Source organism: Cololabis saira, chromosome 13 (genome assembly GCF_033807715.1).
Source record: "Cololabis saira isolate AMF1-May2022 chromosome 13, fColSai1.1, whole genome shotgun sequence".
Lineage (NCBI taxonomy): Eukaryota > Metazoa > Chordata > Actinopteri > Beloniformes > Belonidae > Cololabis > Cololabis saira.
In genome coordinates, this window is record NC_084599.1 from 19,659,324 (window position 1) to 19,674,251 (window position 14,928).

At 40.9% G+C, this 14,928-nt stretch overlaps 1 protein-coding gene across 2 annotated transcripts in view; it reads left to right on the plus strand.

Moving 5' to 3' along the window:
• The window catches only part of shdb (Src homology 2 domain containing transforming protein D, b), a 30,708-nt gene extending 23,483 nt beyond the window's left edge, over positions 1–7,225 (plus strand). For both annotated transcript variants that reach the window (XM_061738160.1, XM_061738161.1), the window contains 2 exons: positions 2,134–2,253; positions 5,883–7,225. In XM_061738160.1, coding sequence (XP_061594144.1) covers positions 2,134–2,253; positions 5,883–6,069 — 307 coding nt within the window. In that variant the 3' untranslated portion in view covers positions 6,070–7,225. The remainder of the gene's footprint in view (positions 1–2,133; positions 2,254–5,882) is intronic.
• The last annotated feature ends 7,703 nt before the right edge of the window (positions 7,226–14,928 follow it).

The window sequence follows — 14,928 nt, forward strand, 5'->3', positions numbered from 1 at the left end:
CATATTTACTTTTGTAAATGCGATGCCATGTTTTCCTCTGCCAGTGCGTGTCACTTCCATTCACACTTCAGGGTGATAAAGGTTGCATTAAAATGATAATGTGTACGACCACCAAAAGAAATCGGATTGTGTTAATAAATTGGATTTGAGCATTAATACCTGCAGTGTGAACGTAGCATTAGAATCAGATGAATACAACCCTGGATGAACAAATGATGTATTCGACTGTGATTGTTTATTCAACAACAAAAAAAAAAGGTTCAAACAGGAAAAAAGGAAATGCAAACCATCAATTTTTGCACCACACACAAAAGTCATTTTTACCGAGAACGCAATTGTTTTATCTTTGCAGTCTGGTGGATAAGCAGTAGTAGCTGGAAATGTTTAGTGGGAAGTGTCAGTTGATGAAGAAGTCTTAAGCTTTGCTGCTAAGGTTTTTTTTTTTTGTTTTTTATTTCTGTTCACACTAGAGAGGCTTTCTCCTCGCAACTCCTCCAAACAAGTTATCCTTAAGTCTAATTTTACTGTTATGACATTTAACATTTAGCATGCCAGTTGAAGCCTGATGAGTCTGAGATGTGGACCAGCACTAAAACCTGATGAGTAGGTGAGCTTGCTGGGACATCCGCTCCTAGTTAGATTGGCCACTTTTTAAATGTTTTCCACTGGTAAATAATCTTGCTCAATGGACTTCGAATTGTTTTGAAATGGCGTTATAATCTTTCAAAGGTTGGTGGCTGGCAATAAATGCTTATCTAAGATCATTGCTGATGTTTTTGCACTTGGGTGTTATGTAAGCACATTTGTATTTGATTTTATTTTAGAGGATTTTACTAGAAGTTGCTGGTTACTACACATCTTCTTGATTCCTATGGAAGCAGTAAGAGAGTATATACTTTTCTCACACTGCTCAAGTGTTCTGGCTTGTTTGTTGGTAAATGATTAATGTGATTCATGTTGTTCATCTTAGTTGTATTTGTCGAATTTTGAGACTGGGTAAGCACCAGATGGTTTTTATGATGTTCGGATATGTAAAACCTTAGAACTAAAAGATGTTTTCACACTGCTTTATCTTTGACATAAAACTGAACTGCCTTGTCCAATTAGACAGGCAGTCGTAGCAGTACAGGTTATGAAATATCAAAAAGAGCCTGCAGTGCTGAGGAAAATTCAATATTTGAACATGGATCAGTCAAGGTACAGTGAACTGTAAGGTATGCATGGATTTACTTGGGGAGTTATTTGTAATGATTTTTGAAAAACTCCAAAGAAACTTTCATTATAGGCTTATTTATGCATGTTCATTTAATTATAGTTGGCTGTGAATGTTTTCTGCAGCGCTTTAATTCGCACATTTATCTTTACTTTGTCTTAATGTGGTTATGAATATTTGACAGAGGACTTAGCTGTAAAGTAGACCACATTAAAAAAGTCAAAACCGGTTTTATTGCTCCGCTTTGATCTACGGAGGGCTTGAGCACATTAAAATAAGGATGTTATGTGCTTCAGCTAAGCAAAGCTGGAACGGGTTAGATGTGAACTAATTTAGCAGAGCATTAAAGACACACATTTACTTTGGTCTTAATTCAAGAGATCATTATTGTAATTTATTTGTTGTTCCTGCATTTATAAAAGACTGCTTTACTAATGAAATCCATGCACACAACAGCCCTTAAACACAGATGCACATTCATACATATGGCGCTCAGTGTCGTACTCACAGACACGTAATGGTGTACAAATTCACTTGAGGATCTCACTGTTATGCTCCATTACTCTCTTCTGATCTCTTAAGGGCTGTAAGAATCTTTGTCTTTCAGCACCATTTAAGTTGGGACAGTATCATTGTCAGATGGTGTTATTCATATCACCTGGGTCAATCATACCAGAAAAAACATGATTTTACTTTTTTTTTTACCATAAATAAGTCAGCTCTTACTGTTTCTACGTTTTGTTGGAATTTTAAACATTGAAACAACGCTGCTAAAATCAGAATAACTTTCCTCAAATCACAAATGCAGGTTGCACTCACTCCAGTATCAATATACATCAAAAGAATGGCTTAAAGAGTATAAGAGCATCACACTACCGCTTCTGCAGCATCTCATTCTGGCTGTATGTGTCCGCCAACAGATGGTACCACGGCTCGCTATCGCGTTCGGAGGCGGAGGCGTTGCTGACACTGTGTAAGGAGTGCAGCTACCTGGTGAGGAGCAGCCAGACCAACCGCGTTGATTACTCCCTGTCCCTACGGTGAGACATGTACAGACTATAGTGCAACAAGCCAGTAAACATCTCACTCCACTCAATATCTGTCTCAGATGAAGAGCTCTGCAGTTTAATTACAGATTTCTCTCTCTCTCTCTTTTTTTTTGCACCTTGTAGCTAAGGAGTGTGTGCAAAGTGTGTGTTTGTGTTTGTGTGAAGTCACCTGAACGACTCTTCTCATACTGCAGTCTCCCACATCTCAACATCTGTCTCTGCCAGTTCTTTCTCCCACCCCAACATCCCCTTCACTTACACTCAGTGCTGCACTGATTCTCCTCCCGGTGCTCATGTGCAGGGCACAGCACTGCTTATCTGGTTAAATCTCTCCCTTATAATTACCATCATGATTCCTTGCACTTGGCTCACACCAGTTTCCCTTCATCACTCTGTCCTCACACCATCCTTGGGCCTCTCTCTCTCTCTGGCCTTCTTCTTTGGCCCCAGCGGACCCTCTTAAGTGGTAATCAGGCAGGTAGAGCACACTTCGGTGCACACATCATCCTCTACATAATCACTAATGAATATGAATTACCTTCTGTGGGACACCCAAGAATGGAATTAGGCGGAGAAGGGGGAGAGAGAGGGGGAGGGGAGTTACTGTGTTGTGCTGACACATAAACAAGCTCATGCATTACTCATTTACTTGACTAGAGTGGGCTTGACACATACACACACATTTGCTCAAGCAACAAGGTCAGGAGTGAGGTTGGCTCTCCAGCTGGCACGTATGCAGACTTAGGGAGGGAAAGTATGAAGGAAAACTGTCAACATCACGTTGTTGAAGTTGTTTAGAGGATCAAAATCCCTTTTGTTGAAGTGAGTTTTAGGTTTATGGACCGAATGGAATGAAGCTCTTTTGTTTGGAAAAGAATGATGCGATGATTATTGTTGCAGGAGACCTTTTTTAGTGTAAATTCACCTGATGCTTTTCATTGTACTGTTGCTATGTCACCATGGGCTCTTAAAGTGTGTCTAATGGTGGTTTTGGTAACAGTTTGGCCCGCAAACAAGAAGTGAAGTCTCTGCAGTGCTATAACTTTCAAATCATTATCAGCTCAAATGATGCAGTCATTTGATAAATGTTAGTCGCTAAGGCTGCGTTTATTACACTCTGGTTGCTGTAATATTCAGCCCCAGTTAAAAATGAATTTAAGCAAGTTCCTCATGAATATTGAAACACTGGTTTACATATTTAACTTGAATGTTCTGACAGTAGTATGCTTTTTTGTGGTCTGTATTGAGGAAGTCAGTCAGCCCAGTAAACAATGAAAACTTTTATCATTTGAGCTCCACCCACAACTACAACAGTTCAGATAATCTGATGAACATTTTGCTTCCTCTTGCCCTCTATCGTGGAGCATATCCTGTGGGGTTCAGTGCAACCACCAGCTGGTTGCTGAAAAACTATCTCTATAACAGCTTACACTTGTAGCCCATACAATTTCACTACATATTAAGCTAAAATAAGTATGCTTTTGCAGCTATTCACATTGTGCCAGATAGCAGGACTACTACAACAACTGCACATAACAGAGAAATATTTGAGGAAGTTGCACAACTACGTCGGAGATTACTGAGGTTCCTATAAAAATGAATGGACTTCTACACAAGTGTGTAGAAACAAGTGGAGATGAGGTATTACAACATGCTTTGTTGTGAAGTGATCTGTTGTTCATGGATCAACAGACAGATTGATTTGGCCTTCAATAAAACTAATGGTATTTTATTTACATTTGACAGTTACAATTTTAGGTACTTCCATGTACCTGAGACTGATTTTTACTACTACCTGAGACAAGTGAGCCGAACTAATATTGAATAACTATGTAAAGACACCGCAGATCACTGACAAGATATACAAATAGATCTAGATTTTTAAAAAGAAAAAGTACCAGCAGCAGCTGCTTCTTTGTTCTAAAGATACACCCTTCAACTCGACTGCCACCTTCTGTTTTCAAGGATATTATTCCTTCAACAGTCTTCATGTCTCTGCTGTTTATCTTGCTTCAAGATGGTAGATCAGAAGTGAAAATTGGTGAAATATTCAGCCCCATTTAATGTGATACTACCTGTCATGAAAAATAAAATGTTTTATTTTTTGTGCTGAACCATACCGAGCAGTGCTCTACGTCTAAGCCACCCCCTCCCTTGAGTTTGACACTCAACTGGACCCAGGAGGCTGTTGGTTTCTGTCTTGGCTGCTGCTGATAATCTGTATAACCAAACTTCAGAGTAATATGCTTTAAAGGATTTAAAGAATGAACAAGCAACTCCTGCAGAGAGAGGACAAAGACAGCTGGATAAAAGACCATTTCAGAATAGGACATGGCAGAGTTAGGATTGAAGTGCACTGCAACAGCTGCTGTGGATCAGGTCCAGTTCAGGTATCATATCAACCAATATTCTTGCAAGCTTGGCAGTGGCGTTGGCTCTCATATGTTGGCTGGGGATATTAAAAAATCCTGATCCTGATCTATGCATCACTAATATCTTGCCTTATATCATCATAAATCTACCAAAATGTGGTCCAGCTGGTAGTAAAGGAGATTTTCCTCTTTCTAGCTTTGAGAGCAGCAGTTAAGTGTTTAACAGGGTGCTTTGGTCAGTTGCCAAATGTGCACACACTCATGATGCTAACCTTCAGAGAGGGATCTTTATGCAATAAACAACCCCTTCCCCCCAGTTCTGTGGGAAAATGTAGCATCAGCATGTTGTTTTTTTTTGCCATTGACTTTATCCATCCTTGGAAAACGTTAACCACATCAAGTATTACACAGAAATGTAAACAATAGTCGGACTGACTGAAGGAGGTTGTTTAATGAAGAGGAGGTAAAAACAAATCCCCCTAAATTGAGTTAGTGGCATAGCGAACAGATGTATCAGATTTACACCAGTGTGTCTCAGACACTAAAGACTAAATTAGAAGAGTCTGTAAAACTAACAAGGCCACCTAAAAGCACACCGTTAACTCCTAAGATCGGAGCAGTGTTCGGGAGACCAACTGGACAATAAGAAGCTGCTGCTAGTTTTGTTGTCTACAGTTATGGCAAGTGATTGTGGTTTCACTGCTCTTTAAATTTTAATTTGCTTTTCTGAACAATGACAATTATGGGGACCGGTTTCAGCCCTTGTCTTTCCTCTGCTGCTATAATTAGGCATTCATCATGAGTGGCTGGCGTGCTCTTAAAGGGGAAGTCCTTTAATGGCAGCCTGGATTGTAAAGGGGAGGTGTGGCCCATCACAGTTCACAGCATGCCTCTCTTTTCTCTCCCAGACTTTATGATCTCTTTTATGTGTTATTACAGCACTTATCCATCCATCATAAAGCCCCTTGCTTCCTAATTTTTGTCACGGTGGTGCTACCTGGATAGAATTATGTCCCTAAAGTGAAAGAAAAAGAGGTAAACATAAATCCCAGCTGCCAGTCACGCCGTGTCATTATGTGGTGAAACGCGTGGAAGGCTGTGCGATGTTTTATGTGCCCCACATTTCACGTCGGCCTTTTTTTCTCACCTACATTTTTTTTTCCTCCACATATGAATCGGATACCTCCCGCACCCTTCCTCCTTTTATTTCTATCCTAAATCTTTTCTTTTCCCGTTTGTTCTTCACAGGAGCTGCCAGGGTTTTATGCACATGAAGTTCACTCGGTGTAAAGATGGTAAGTATGTGCTGGGACAGAACAGCCCACCCTTTGATACCATCCCAGAGGTCATCCACTTTTACACCACGCACAAACTCCCCATCCGAGGTGCCGAACACCTGTCCCTGCTGTTCCCCGTGCTGGTGCAGACGCTCTGACGGACCTGGAACCTCCTCCTGGACCTCAAGGAGTTTATTGTGATGAGACACTGCTAAACATGAATGTTAAACCAGCTAATCTCAGAGCCGAGTCACAGTGCTCGCTCAGATGTTTGACTGGATTACTTTTAATGATTCAACGGCCGAGGGCTCGTGCCCTCCGCCACCACTGCTGTCGTACCTGTGCCAAGTCTCCACCTCCTTGGGGATCGATTCTCATGAAATGCAATACATACATTAGGTACTTCTAGTGTGACTCCTATCTCTCGTTTGCTGTACTTAACCGAGAAGGTTGACTCCAGGACATCGAAAACGTTCCACTTCATTGCATTTCTCCGTGATGGAAATGCAAGGGATGTTAGCAGAGCTGTTGCTAGGAGAAAGTCTGTAGATGCTGAATGTATCATGCTCCACTTTCGTCCACAGACGACGAGCAGAAGACTGAGATTAAATTATTGCTGTTCCACTGAAATACCTTGACACCAGTAAAAAAGAAAAAGGAAAAAAAAAGGATTTTGCTGTTGTATGAAAACCTGGAGAATCACATTGTGCTTTTTTTCATACTCACAATGAAATCAGTGGATTCAATTGTAATAAGTAACATGAGAAACATTTCCATCCTCAAGCCTGAAACACTTTTGTAGAAATTAGAGGTCTTTACAAACAGCAATAATACTTCACCAGATGTCTTTTTAAACACGGAAACATACAGCTCCATCTCTGTATCATTTGTTGACTGTTGGTCACATCCAAAAGAGAAGTTGTGTTGTATTGGTGCTTGTGTTGACTTAACTGACTTTTATCTGTTTGCTTGCCTGTGTTGCATTTGGGTTTGATAAAAACAACCTGTTCTTGCTGTCTTTGTCTCATAACTGACTGGAAGAAGGAAGAATATTTGAAGCAAAGAGAGGAGAGATACGCACTCTCTATCTCCGTCTTCCACACACGCACAGACTTTCAAACTTTATTATTGCTGGCCTTGTTTTCACACTTCCTTCTGATTTTCAGGCAGCCAATTTGCATGCTAATTGGTGGTATTTGAGTTCAATGCTTGCCATCTGGAATGGGTTCAAATGTATGCTGCCTGGTTGCAGAATTTTTAAGTGAAAACACATTTATGTCTTTCATTGGAAATGACAAATATATCCTTTTCAAAGCAAGAGTCCATTAAAAATGTCAGTTTTTACAGTGTTAAGTCTCATCTGCATTCAAAACAAAGTGCTTCTAGAGAGTCTTCAGTTTTCACATAAAGTGAATCCCCAAATATCTACACAACTTTTGGTTATAAATGTTGTAGAAGATCAGAAGACAGAAATGCTGTGATGAACCCTTAACAATTACCTCCTTTTAACAGTTTCATCAAAAATGTTTAGTCTTAATATTTCATACTTTTCTCTGTCGTCAGTGGCAAAGACTTGATTTTCTATTAGTGCAGTCCAACAGTTTTTATAATTGCTTGCAAATCTTTTTTGCATGTCGCCACTGGGAATTTGGACAATGCCTCCTCTGTGACGATTTCCAGGTGCATTTCCATCACTCTGGCTTTTAATTGTCTCCACATGTTTTTGATGCGACTCGGGCCAGGACTCTGACCGGGCTGCTCCGAAAGGCCAACTTTGTTTTCTATTCACCACTTTGGACATGCCAGTGATCTGGATCTCACAGTCTACGTCAAAAAGGTTTCTTATGTTGTCCTGCAGCATCTCAAAATAGTTAAATCACCCCTTAAAAAAGAAAGAAAGAAAGGTTCCAATGCATTATATTACTGTTGTTATATGTTGTATTGGCTGTTTTTATCCGTCAAACACCTTCATTTTAGTTTTTTGCTCAACCACAAAACTGTTGACCAAGAGGTTTTAGTTGATGTCTAGGCTACAGGAAAACCTTTGGTTTCTGTGTTGTAGATTTAAGAGCTATCTTAATTAATACATAATTGAAGAGTAGTAAATACAGTTATTAATATATTAAACATACTAAAAGATGGAATCAATGCCTGAACAGAACCAGAGCATCATCGGTATATGTGTGCCAGCCTGAAACACATGCAGCGCTGTTGTCCAAGCTATCAGCGTTGAGTATGAGCTCTTACCTTTGCAACCAGCAAAGTCTACGTACTAATGCAAAATAAACACAAACAACTTCTCTTCAAATTTTTTTCTGAATGTATCAACACACAACAGCTGAAATGTTGAAACTGTTAAACACTCACAACCTTAAACTATTCATACACAACGCAAAATATGAAAGCAGTCAGTAAGAGTTGGAAGGCGTTTGAAAATGATTGTTTAAAATTGACTGAAAATGGAAAACAAAAGTTCTCTTTTATTGTCATGGTGGGGCTTTTCCTTCACAGTGCAGGATGCAAACACACCTCCAAAATCCATGGCTTGTTTTAAAACTCTTCAATGCATGAAGGCCAATAATGTGCCGAAAAACTCAAGAGGAAGGAATCTCTAAGAGATTATGGACGCTTTTGGACAAATGATACAATTTCATCAAGGTCAGTTTTCCATACGTTTATTTTTGCTTTGATTACCATGTAGCCTACTTGTACTTCCCTGAGAGCAGTTTTTCTTTGAAAAACAAGTTACTTATAGAAATTGAACTTGTAAGTGGTTGCATCACAGTCAAAATAGATATAACCAAGTTAAATGTAATGAAGGCAACATGTCTTATAGGCAACATGTCTGCTTGGGTGTTTGATTTGATAAGGAAACATGTCAAAATGGTTGTGATTAAGAGCATTGCTGCTGATCAGATTTTATACAATAGACTCCTTGGCGGCCCAGAGAGGAGGAGAGGAGGAAAGGAGGCACAAAGGACTTGGCAAGATTGCGTGCGTCAAACACACTCGCACATGTGCTTTCCTTCATCCATTAACGGCGCAGTTGGGAGGGAGAGGGTGCCGGCTGGGGGTGAGGTGTGGCTGAGGAGGGTGAGGCAGCAGCCCTCATTATTTGGGCTGCGCTGCTGTGAAAAGCGCGGGGATTGCTTTCATTACAGAGCCAAATGAAATAGCAGAGCCTGATTACCCGCGTGACGGAAAAGGAGACGAGCTGGATCCTTCTCTGCTGGGGAGAAAGAGTGAAAAAAGTGTGTGTTTTGGGGGGGGAGGAGATGAGGGAGAGGAGGAGGAGGAGCAGGAAGGATGGGAGGGAGACACCGCCTGGCTTTACTTCCCAAAAAAAGACTCCAAACTAGTGTGTGTGTGTGTGTGTGTGTGTGTGTGTGTGTGTGTGTGTGTGTGTGTGTGTGTGTGTGTGTGTGTGTGTGTGTGTGTGTGTGTGTGTGTGTGTGTGTGTGTGTGTGTGTGTGTGGGGCGGGTGTTTGTGAGAATAACAGTGGGCTGATGACATGGACGGGGGGGCTGATATAGTCCCATTTTTCAAACAAGCCTCCCCGGGGAGGTGTATGAATAATAACGACGGCAGCAATGCAGCATACAAAAAAAAATGAAAGTATTCTGATTCTCCTCTGGCTTTTGTCTCGCTCCAAGCATGTGTCTGCTTTTGAGAGTTCTGTCAGTTTTTGTTTTTTATATTAGACTGAAGCATGCTCAGTCTTTATTTTATTTTATTTTTTAATGGGCACATTTGTGTTTGTTGGAACAAAATGTGACTTTAAAATGAACCATTAAGTCTGTGGGCGCAGTAAAGTGTGTGTCCGCCACGCTTGTGTGTATTTGTAGCTGTCATACCAGCATCTGTCAACAATTATGCGGTGGCCGCAGCTGCTTTGCCACCATAAGATTGCAGGAATGAACACCTGTGATGCCATACAGCCTCGGGGAATTTTAGGATACCACATAAAATTCACACACGACATGCAAACACATATACAACTGTAGATACATACATTCTATAGATACCTTCAGCAGGAGGAAGCCAGTGCACGGGTGTAAACCATGAAATGAATCATGGATGGGTTCCACTGAGCTGCTTTATCTTTGGGTCTGACTGTTGTGTAAGCTGGTCCACTTTAAAGGAACAGGATATTAATGGATATTATTTATAACTACAGTATCTGCAGTCAAAAAAAGCATTCAGGAAATGGTATAGTGACTTTTTTTTTTAAACACTGGAATTTTTATAAAACTAACTAAGGCCTCACAAGTCATATGTCAAAGAAACCAGAACCATGTCAGTTTAGAAATGAGCATCCATAAACTGTTAGGCATAGAAAGAACAGCCAGAATGAAAACAGCAGAAACTGAGACGTCCCCACTCGTAGTTGTGAGTGCGGGTCAAGAATGCTTGACCCCTTCTTTGCTGTAACTCTGTTTCTTTCTTTCATCTCACATATTCCTCACTGTTAACAAGAAGACGGGCGGTTTACTGAGTAATAGGCAAACTGGGTCTGACAGCTGAAAGAGAATGAATGTACAAAAATCCATCGTCATGTTATTGTTCTAAGTTGCCATAGGCTACTGCTTATGATCATCCTTTTTCTATTCTGCATGACACACTTCTGTACTGTTATTGGACGTTAGGTGACTTATTCCCCAGACTGGTCGATAATCTATTTCGGAGATAACATGACTGCATCTCAAAGTCAAACAACCATCTAAAGTCACTCCTATAGTGCAGTTCATTTAGAATCACCAATCAATCTAACATGCACGCAAGACTGGAGGGAAAACACACAGACAAAACCCCTGCAGGCAGCAGGAGAAGGTGCATCGATCAAATATGCACTACATTCTGCTTTGAGGTTCTTACTAAGAGGACAGGGGTCAAACAGGACATTTTTCTGATGGACTGAACAATATTCATGTAGAGATTCCTGTCATGGTTCAATGGGTGCATTTGTGGGGGACTTTGGTGAAGCTGTGCTTGATTTTATATTCAACATAAGCTGCCGTTGACTTAAAAGTAAAAAAATAAATTAAAATGCTCTCATGTTAACACATTTATGAGTGTGAGCTCACAGCAGCAGTCGTTCCTGCAGAAGTGTCTGTTAGAGCAACTCTACAGAGAGTTTATGGACAATCAAAAACTTGAGAATATCGTTTATTTACGAGGATCTTTTCAAGTTTCGAAGTTGAAAATAAATCTAATCTCATACAAGACCTTGAAATAACTGTTAACTTTTGTAGAACCACGTCAAGTTATTTCATTGGAATCATTTAATGCTATTAAGAAAAATGCTGTAATTCAAGACCCTGCTCTCCTTTGATTAATATGAAATGCAAACTTTAAACCAATCATGGGTCTCTCCACCTCCAGTTCCTCAGAAACCTCCAGGGTGTTTGCTTGCACAGAGGCAGGGAATTAACCAGCTGTGCACACACGCTCAGTGCCACAAGTGAGGGACAGCACACACATGTCAGACTAAGGCCACGTTTACACGTAGCCGGGTATTTACAAAAACGGATATTTTCCCCTCTACGTTTTCAAAAAAATCCTCGTTTACACGGACCCGCATGAAAACGCTCTTAACGTCATGCAAGCCAATCAGAATCCTGGAAAAACATCAACAAATGACACGTGTGTAACTTCCAGTTAAGGCTGATTTATGGTTCCGCGTTACATTAACGCAGAGCCTACGGCGTAGGGTACGCGGCGACGCGCACGTACCTTGCGCGTCGCCGCGTACCCTACGCCGTCGATTTAACGCGGAACCATAATTCAGGCTTCATGCTGCTGGCTGACGCGCTCACAGGCTTGAATGAGCAGGAGGCTGGACGGGGGGGGAGTTACTTTTAAGTGTGACTTTAGAATATTAAACAGGTAAAATACAAGAAAATATTGACGGTGGCCAAACTAATTGTAAACACAGGTCGCACACATGACGCTGGTGAGTTTCTGGTGCATAATGTGACGTTCTGAAGCTTAAATCTCCGTTTTCCTCCGTTTTCCTCCGTTTAGACGCAAACGGGAAAACGGAGTTTTTGAAAATCTCCACTTTGGCCGGAGTTTTCAGAAATGATCGTTTTTGGTGACTTTGACCGCCGTTTCCGTGTAAACGAACGGCCAAAACGCATGAAAACGCCTCCGTTTTTGTAAATACCCGGCTACGTGTAAACGGGGCCTAAAGGCAGCCGTCCTCGCGCTCATTTATCCTCTATCCCAGTCCCAGACATGCTAATCCCTGCAGTTGTGGCAGCCAGTCATGGAAAAGATAGATTGGAGGTCAGAGGGAGCAGGTGTGTGCATGTTGCCGGGCTCCTGCCAGAGGACTGCAATCAGAGAGGGTTTTGGAGAAGAAGGCAGCTGCTGTTTTTGGGGATTTGGGGATGCAAAGTATTCCAAAAATATTTATCCATCCATCTGATATGTTAAGTTTGGTGGATTCTTGGATGTATTGATATGTCGCTTTTTTGTTTCCTTCATCTGAAGCGGTTACTGGTAAACTTTTAAAAACCTCACAATGGACTCTTGAAAATTAAAATAAGATATATGGCAAATCTCAGGGGTCGGCAACCCGCGGCTCTAGAGCCGCATGCGGCTCTTTAGCGCCACCCTAGTGGCTCCTGGAGCTTTTTCAAAAATGTTTGACCTTTTTTTCCCTTTTTTTTAATTTTTTCTTCTTTTTCTTTTTTTTCCTTTTTTCTCTTTTTTTCTTCTTTTTTTCTTTTTTTTCCTTTTTCCTTTTTTCTTCTTTTTTCCTTTATTTCTCTTTTTTTCTTCATTTTTCCTTTTTTAATCTCGACATTTCGACTTTTTTCTCGACATTTTTACTTTTTTCTCGACATTTCGACCTTTTTCTCGAAATTTTGACTTTTTTCTCGACATTTCAACTTTTTTCTCGACATTTAGATTTTTTTCTCAACATTTCAACTTTTTTCTCGTCATTTTTACTTTTTTCTTTAAGTGCATAATGAAAAAAAAAATCTTCCCCCAGTTATAACTAATATAGAAACATTCAGCATGTTTTGCCTTCATTCTAAGGCTGATACAAGACTTTTCATTTTTTGCGGCTCCAGACATATTTGTTTTTTGTGTTTTTGGTCCAATACGGCTCTTTCAACATTTTGGGTTGCCGACCCCTGGCCTATCTGATCTATTTTAAGACATTTTATAGGTTTCAGTTGCAGACAGCACACGTTAGGCTCTCGGCCCCAGATTAATAAGATATCGTCAGAGGGTGTCCAGCAGGGAAGGATGTTTTTGTTGTTGCTAAGGAACAAGGAATGAAATGGGATGATTGACTTGGATTAGATGGTGAAGTATCTTTCAATTTAAAATATTCATTTTTCACCTCGACTGTCTGCTTGTACAGGTCTGGACAAGGTACTTAACTGAGCGGGACGTTGAGGGGATTGCAGGGAAGACTGTCCACCAATGCAAATCTCCTTAGATATCTTCCTACAAAGGGACGTTTTGCCTCAGCTCCCCCAGCTCCCTCACAGCTGCACCCAGGATAAAGCCCTCTGATCCTGGGGAGCTTATCACCAAAGTCTCCCTGGCTCTTTGCTGTCTTTGTTCCACATGTAATTATACGATATTGAATCGAAGTGCAGTAGAGGTGAAGGCAGGGGAAGATGAATGACTGTCTCCTCTGGTGAGAGTGGCACAGCTCAGCCGTAGGGGGAGAAATGGCTTCAACTCGGTGGCTCCCAGCGTGAGTGGCCGAATAAAATGAGACCCCTTGCTGCTCTCAGCCTGGCCCCACTCCACCTCTGAGCCGCATCAAAAAGGGACCTCAGAATAGCAGAAGTGTTTCATACTGGTACATTCAGTGGCTCGAACCAGATGGAGTCTTTGTTCTTTTTGCTCAAACACACACAGCTCGAACATGGCCGTGCACGAACCATCTGACACATGCAAATGCACACACATGCATGCATGCCCGCTCCACCACAACACGGTGGTATAAAGCCAGGATCATGGTGACGGGAGGGGGTGTGATTTTCTTGTCCTCCGTCGTGTTCACATTAGTCTTATGCAAATAGGTATTGTGCGGAGTGAATGACACAAATCCACCATATCTAAATCCTCAAAAGGACTGGTGACGGCTATTTAGTTAACATGATTTATTAAGGGTTTTGACCAGTTAGCACATGGCCCATTTGGGGTGTTTGTTTCAGGTGAATGGAGAAACTGAATCTGTTGGAGGACACAGAAAGCATTTGAATGAAAAGGAATGTTGCTATATGTTGCTGAAAGGGTTTTTTTTCCATGTCCTTTAATCCAAGTCCCCCAATTTAAGCGTTTTCTTTGTCTACACATATCAGAGTCACAGAGTAAATAAATCATTATTGGTTTTTTTATTGTTGTTTTTTATTTTGATGTTGGCCAATACTGATGCCTCACAGCAGGAAGATTCCTGCTTTTAATCCCAGGTGAGTACTTTCCGCGTGGGGTTTGGATGTTCTTTCCACGGTCGTGCGGCTTTTCTTCAGGGAACTCTGGTCCCATTTTAAGCACTTAAAACAAGACAAAGAGGTTTTTTGTTAAGCCATGTTAAACCTGCAGTTTCAGTTAATTTGAAAGAACATTTAAATATTTTTAAGAAATATTGTCTAGCTCTCGTGGTCTCCCATCATTACGATTGGTAAGACCATCTAAAGAAAGTTCCTGTCCCAGTCGTCTCTTTCGATAACTGCATTTGACTTTACGGCACTATTGAAAACATCAACAAGAGCTATGGTGGCCTTCGTGGTACGGTGATGGAAGAAAAAAACGAGTGACCAAGAAAGTGTAATTCTTATTTTTTTCCTCTCTGATGACAAGAATTAGTATGGTTCCTCTGGACTGAACTTTGATTTCCAGGAGGTCGTAGGGATGCAGAGAAACTGCCTCTGGACCATACCTCTGAATGGTACTGGATCATCAATTATCAGTCAGAAAAATTAACCACGCGAGGCAGACAGAATGATGATCAAACTAGTATCAAAAAGACATCTTAAAATCATTT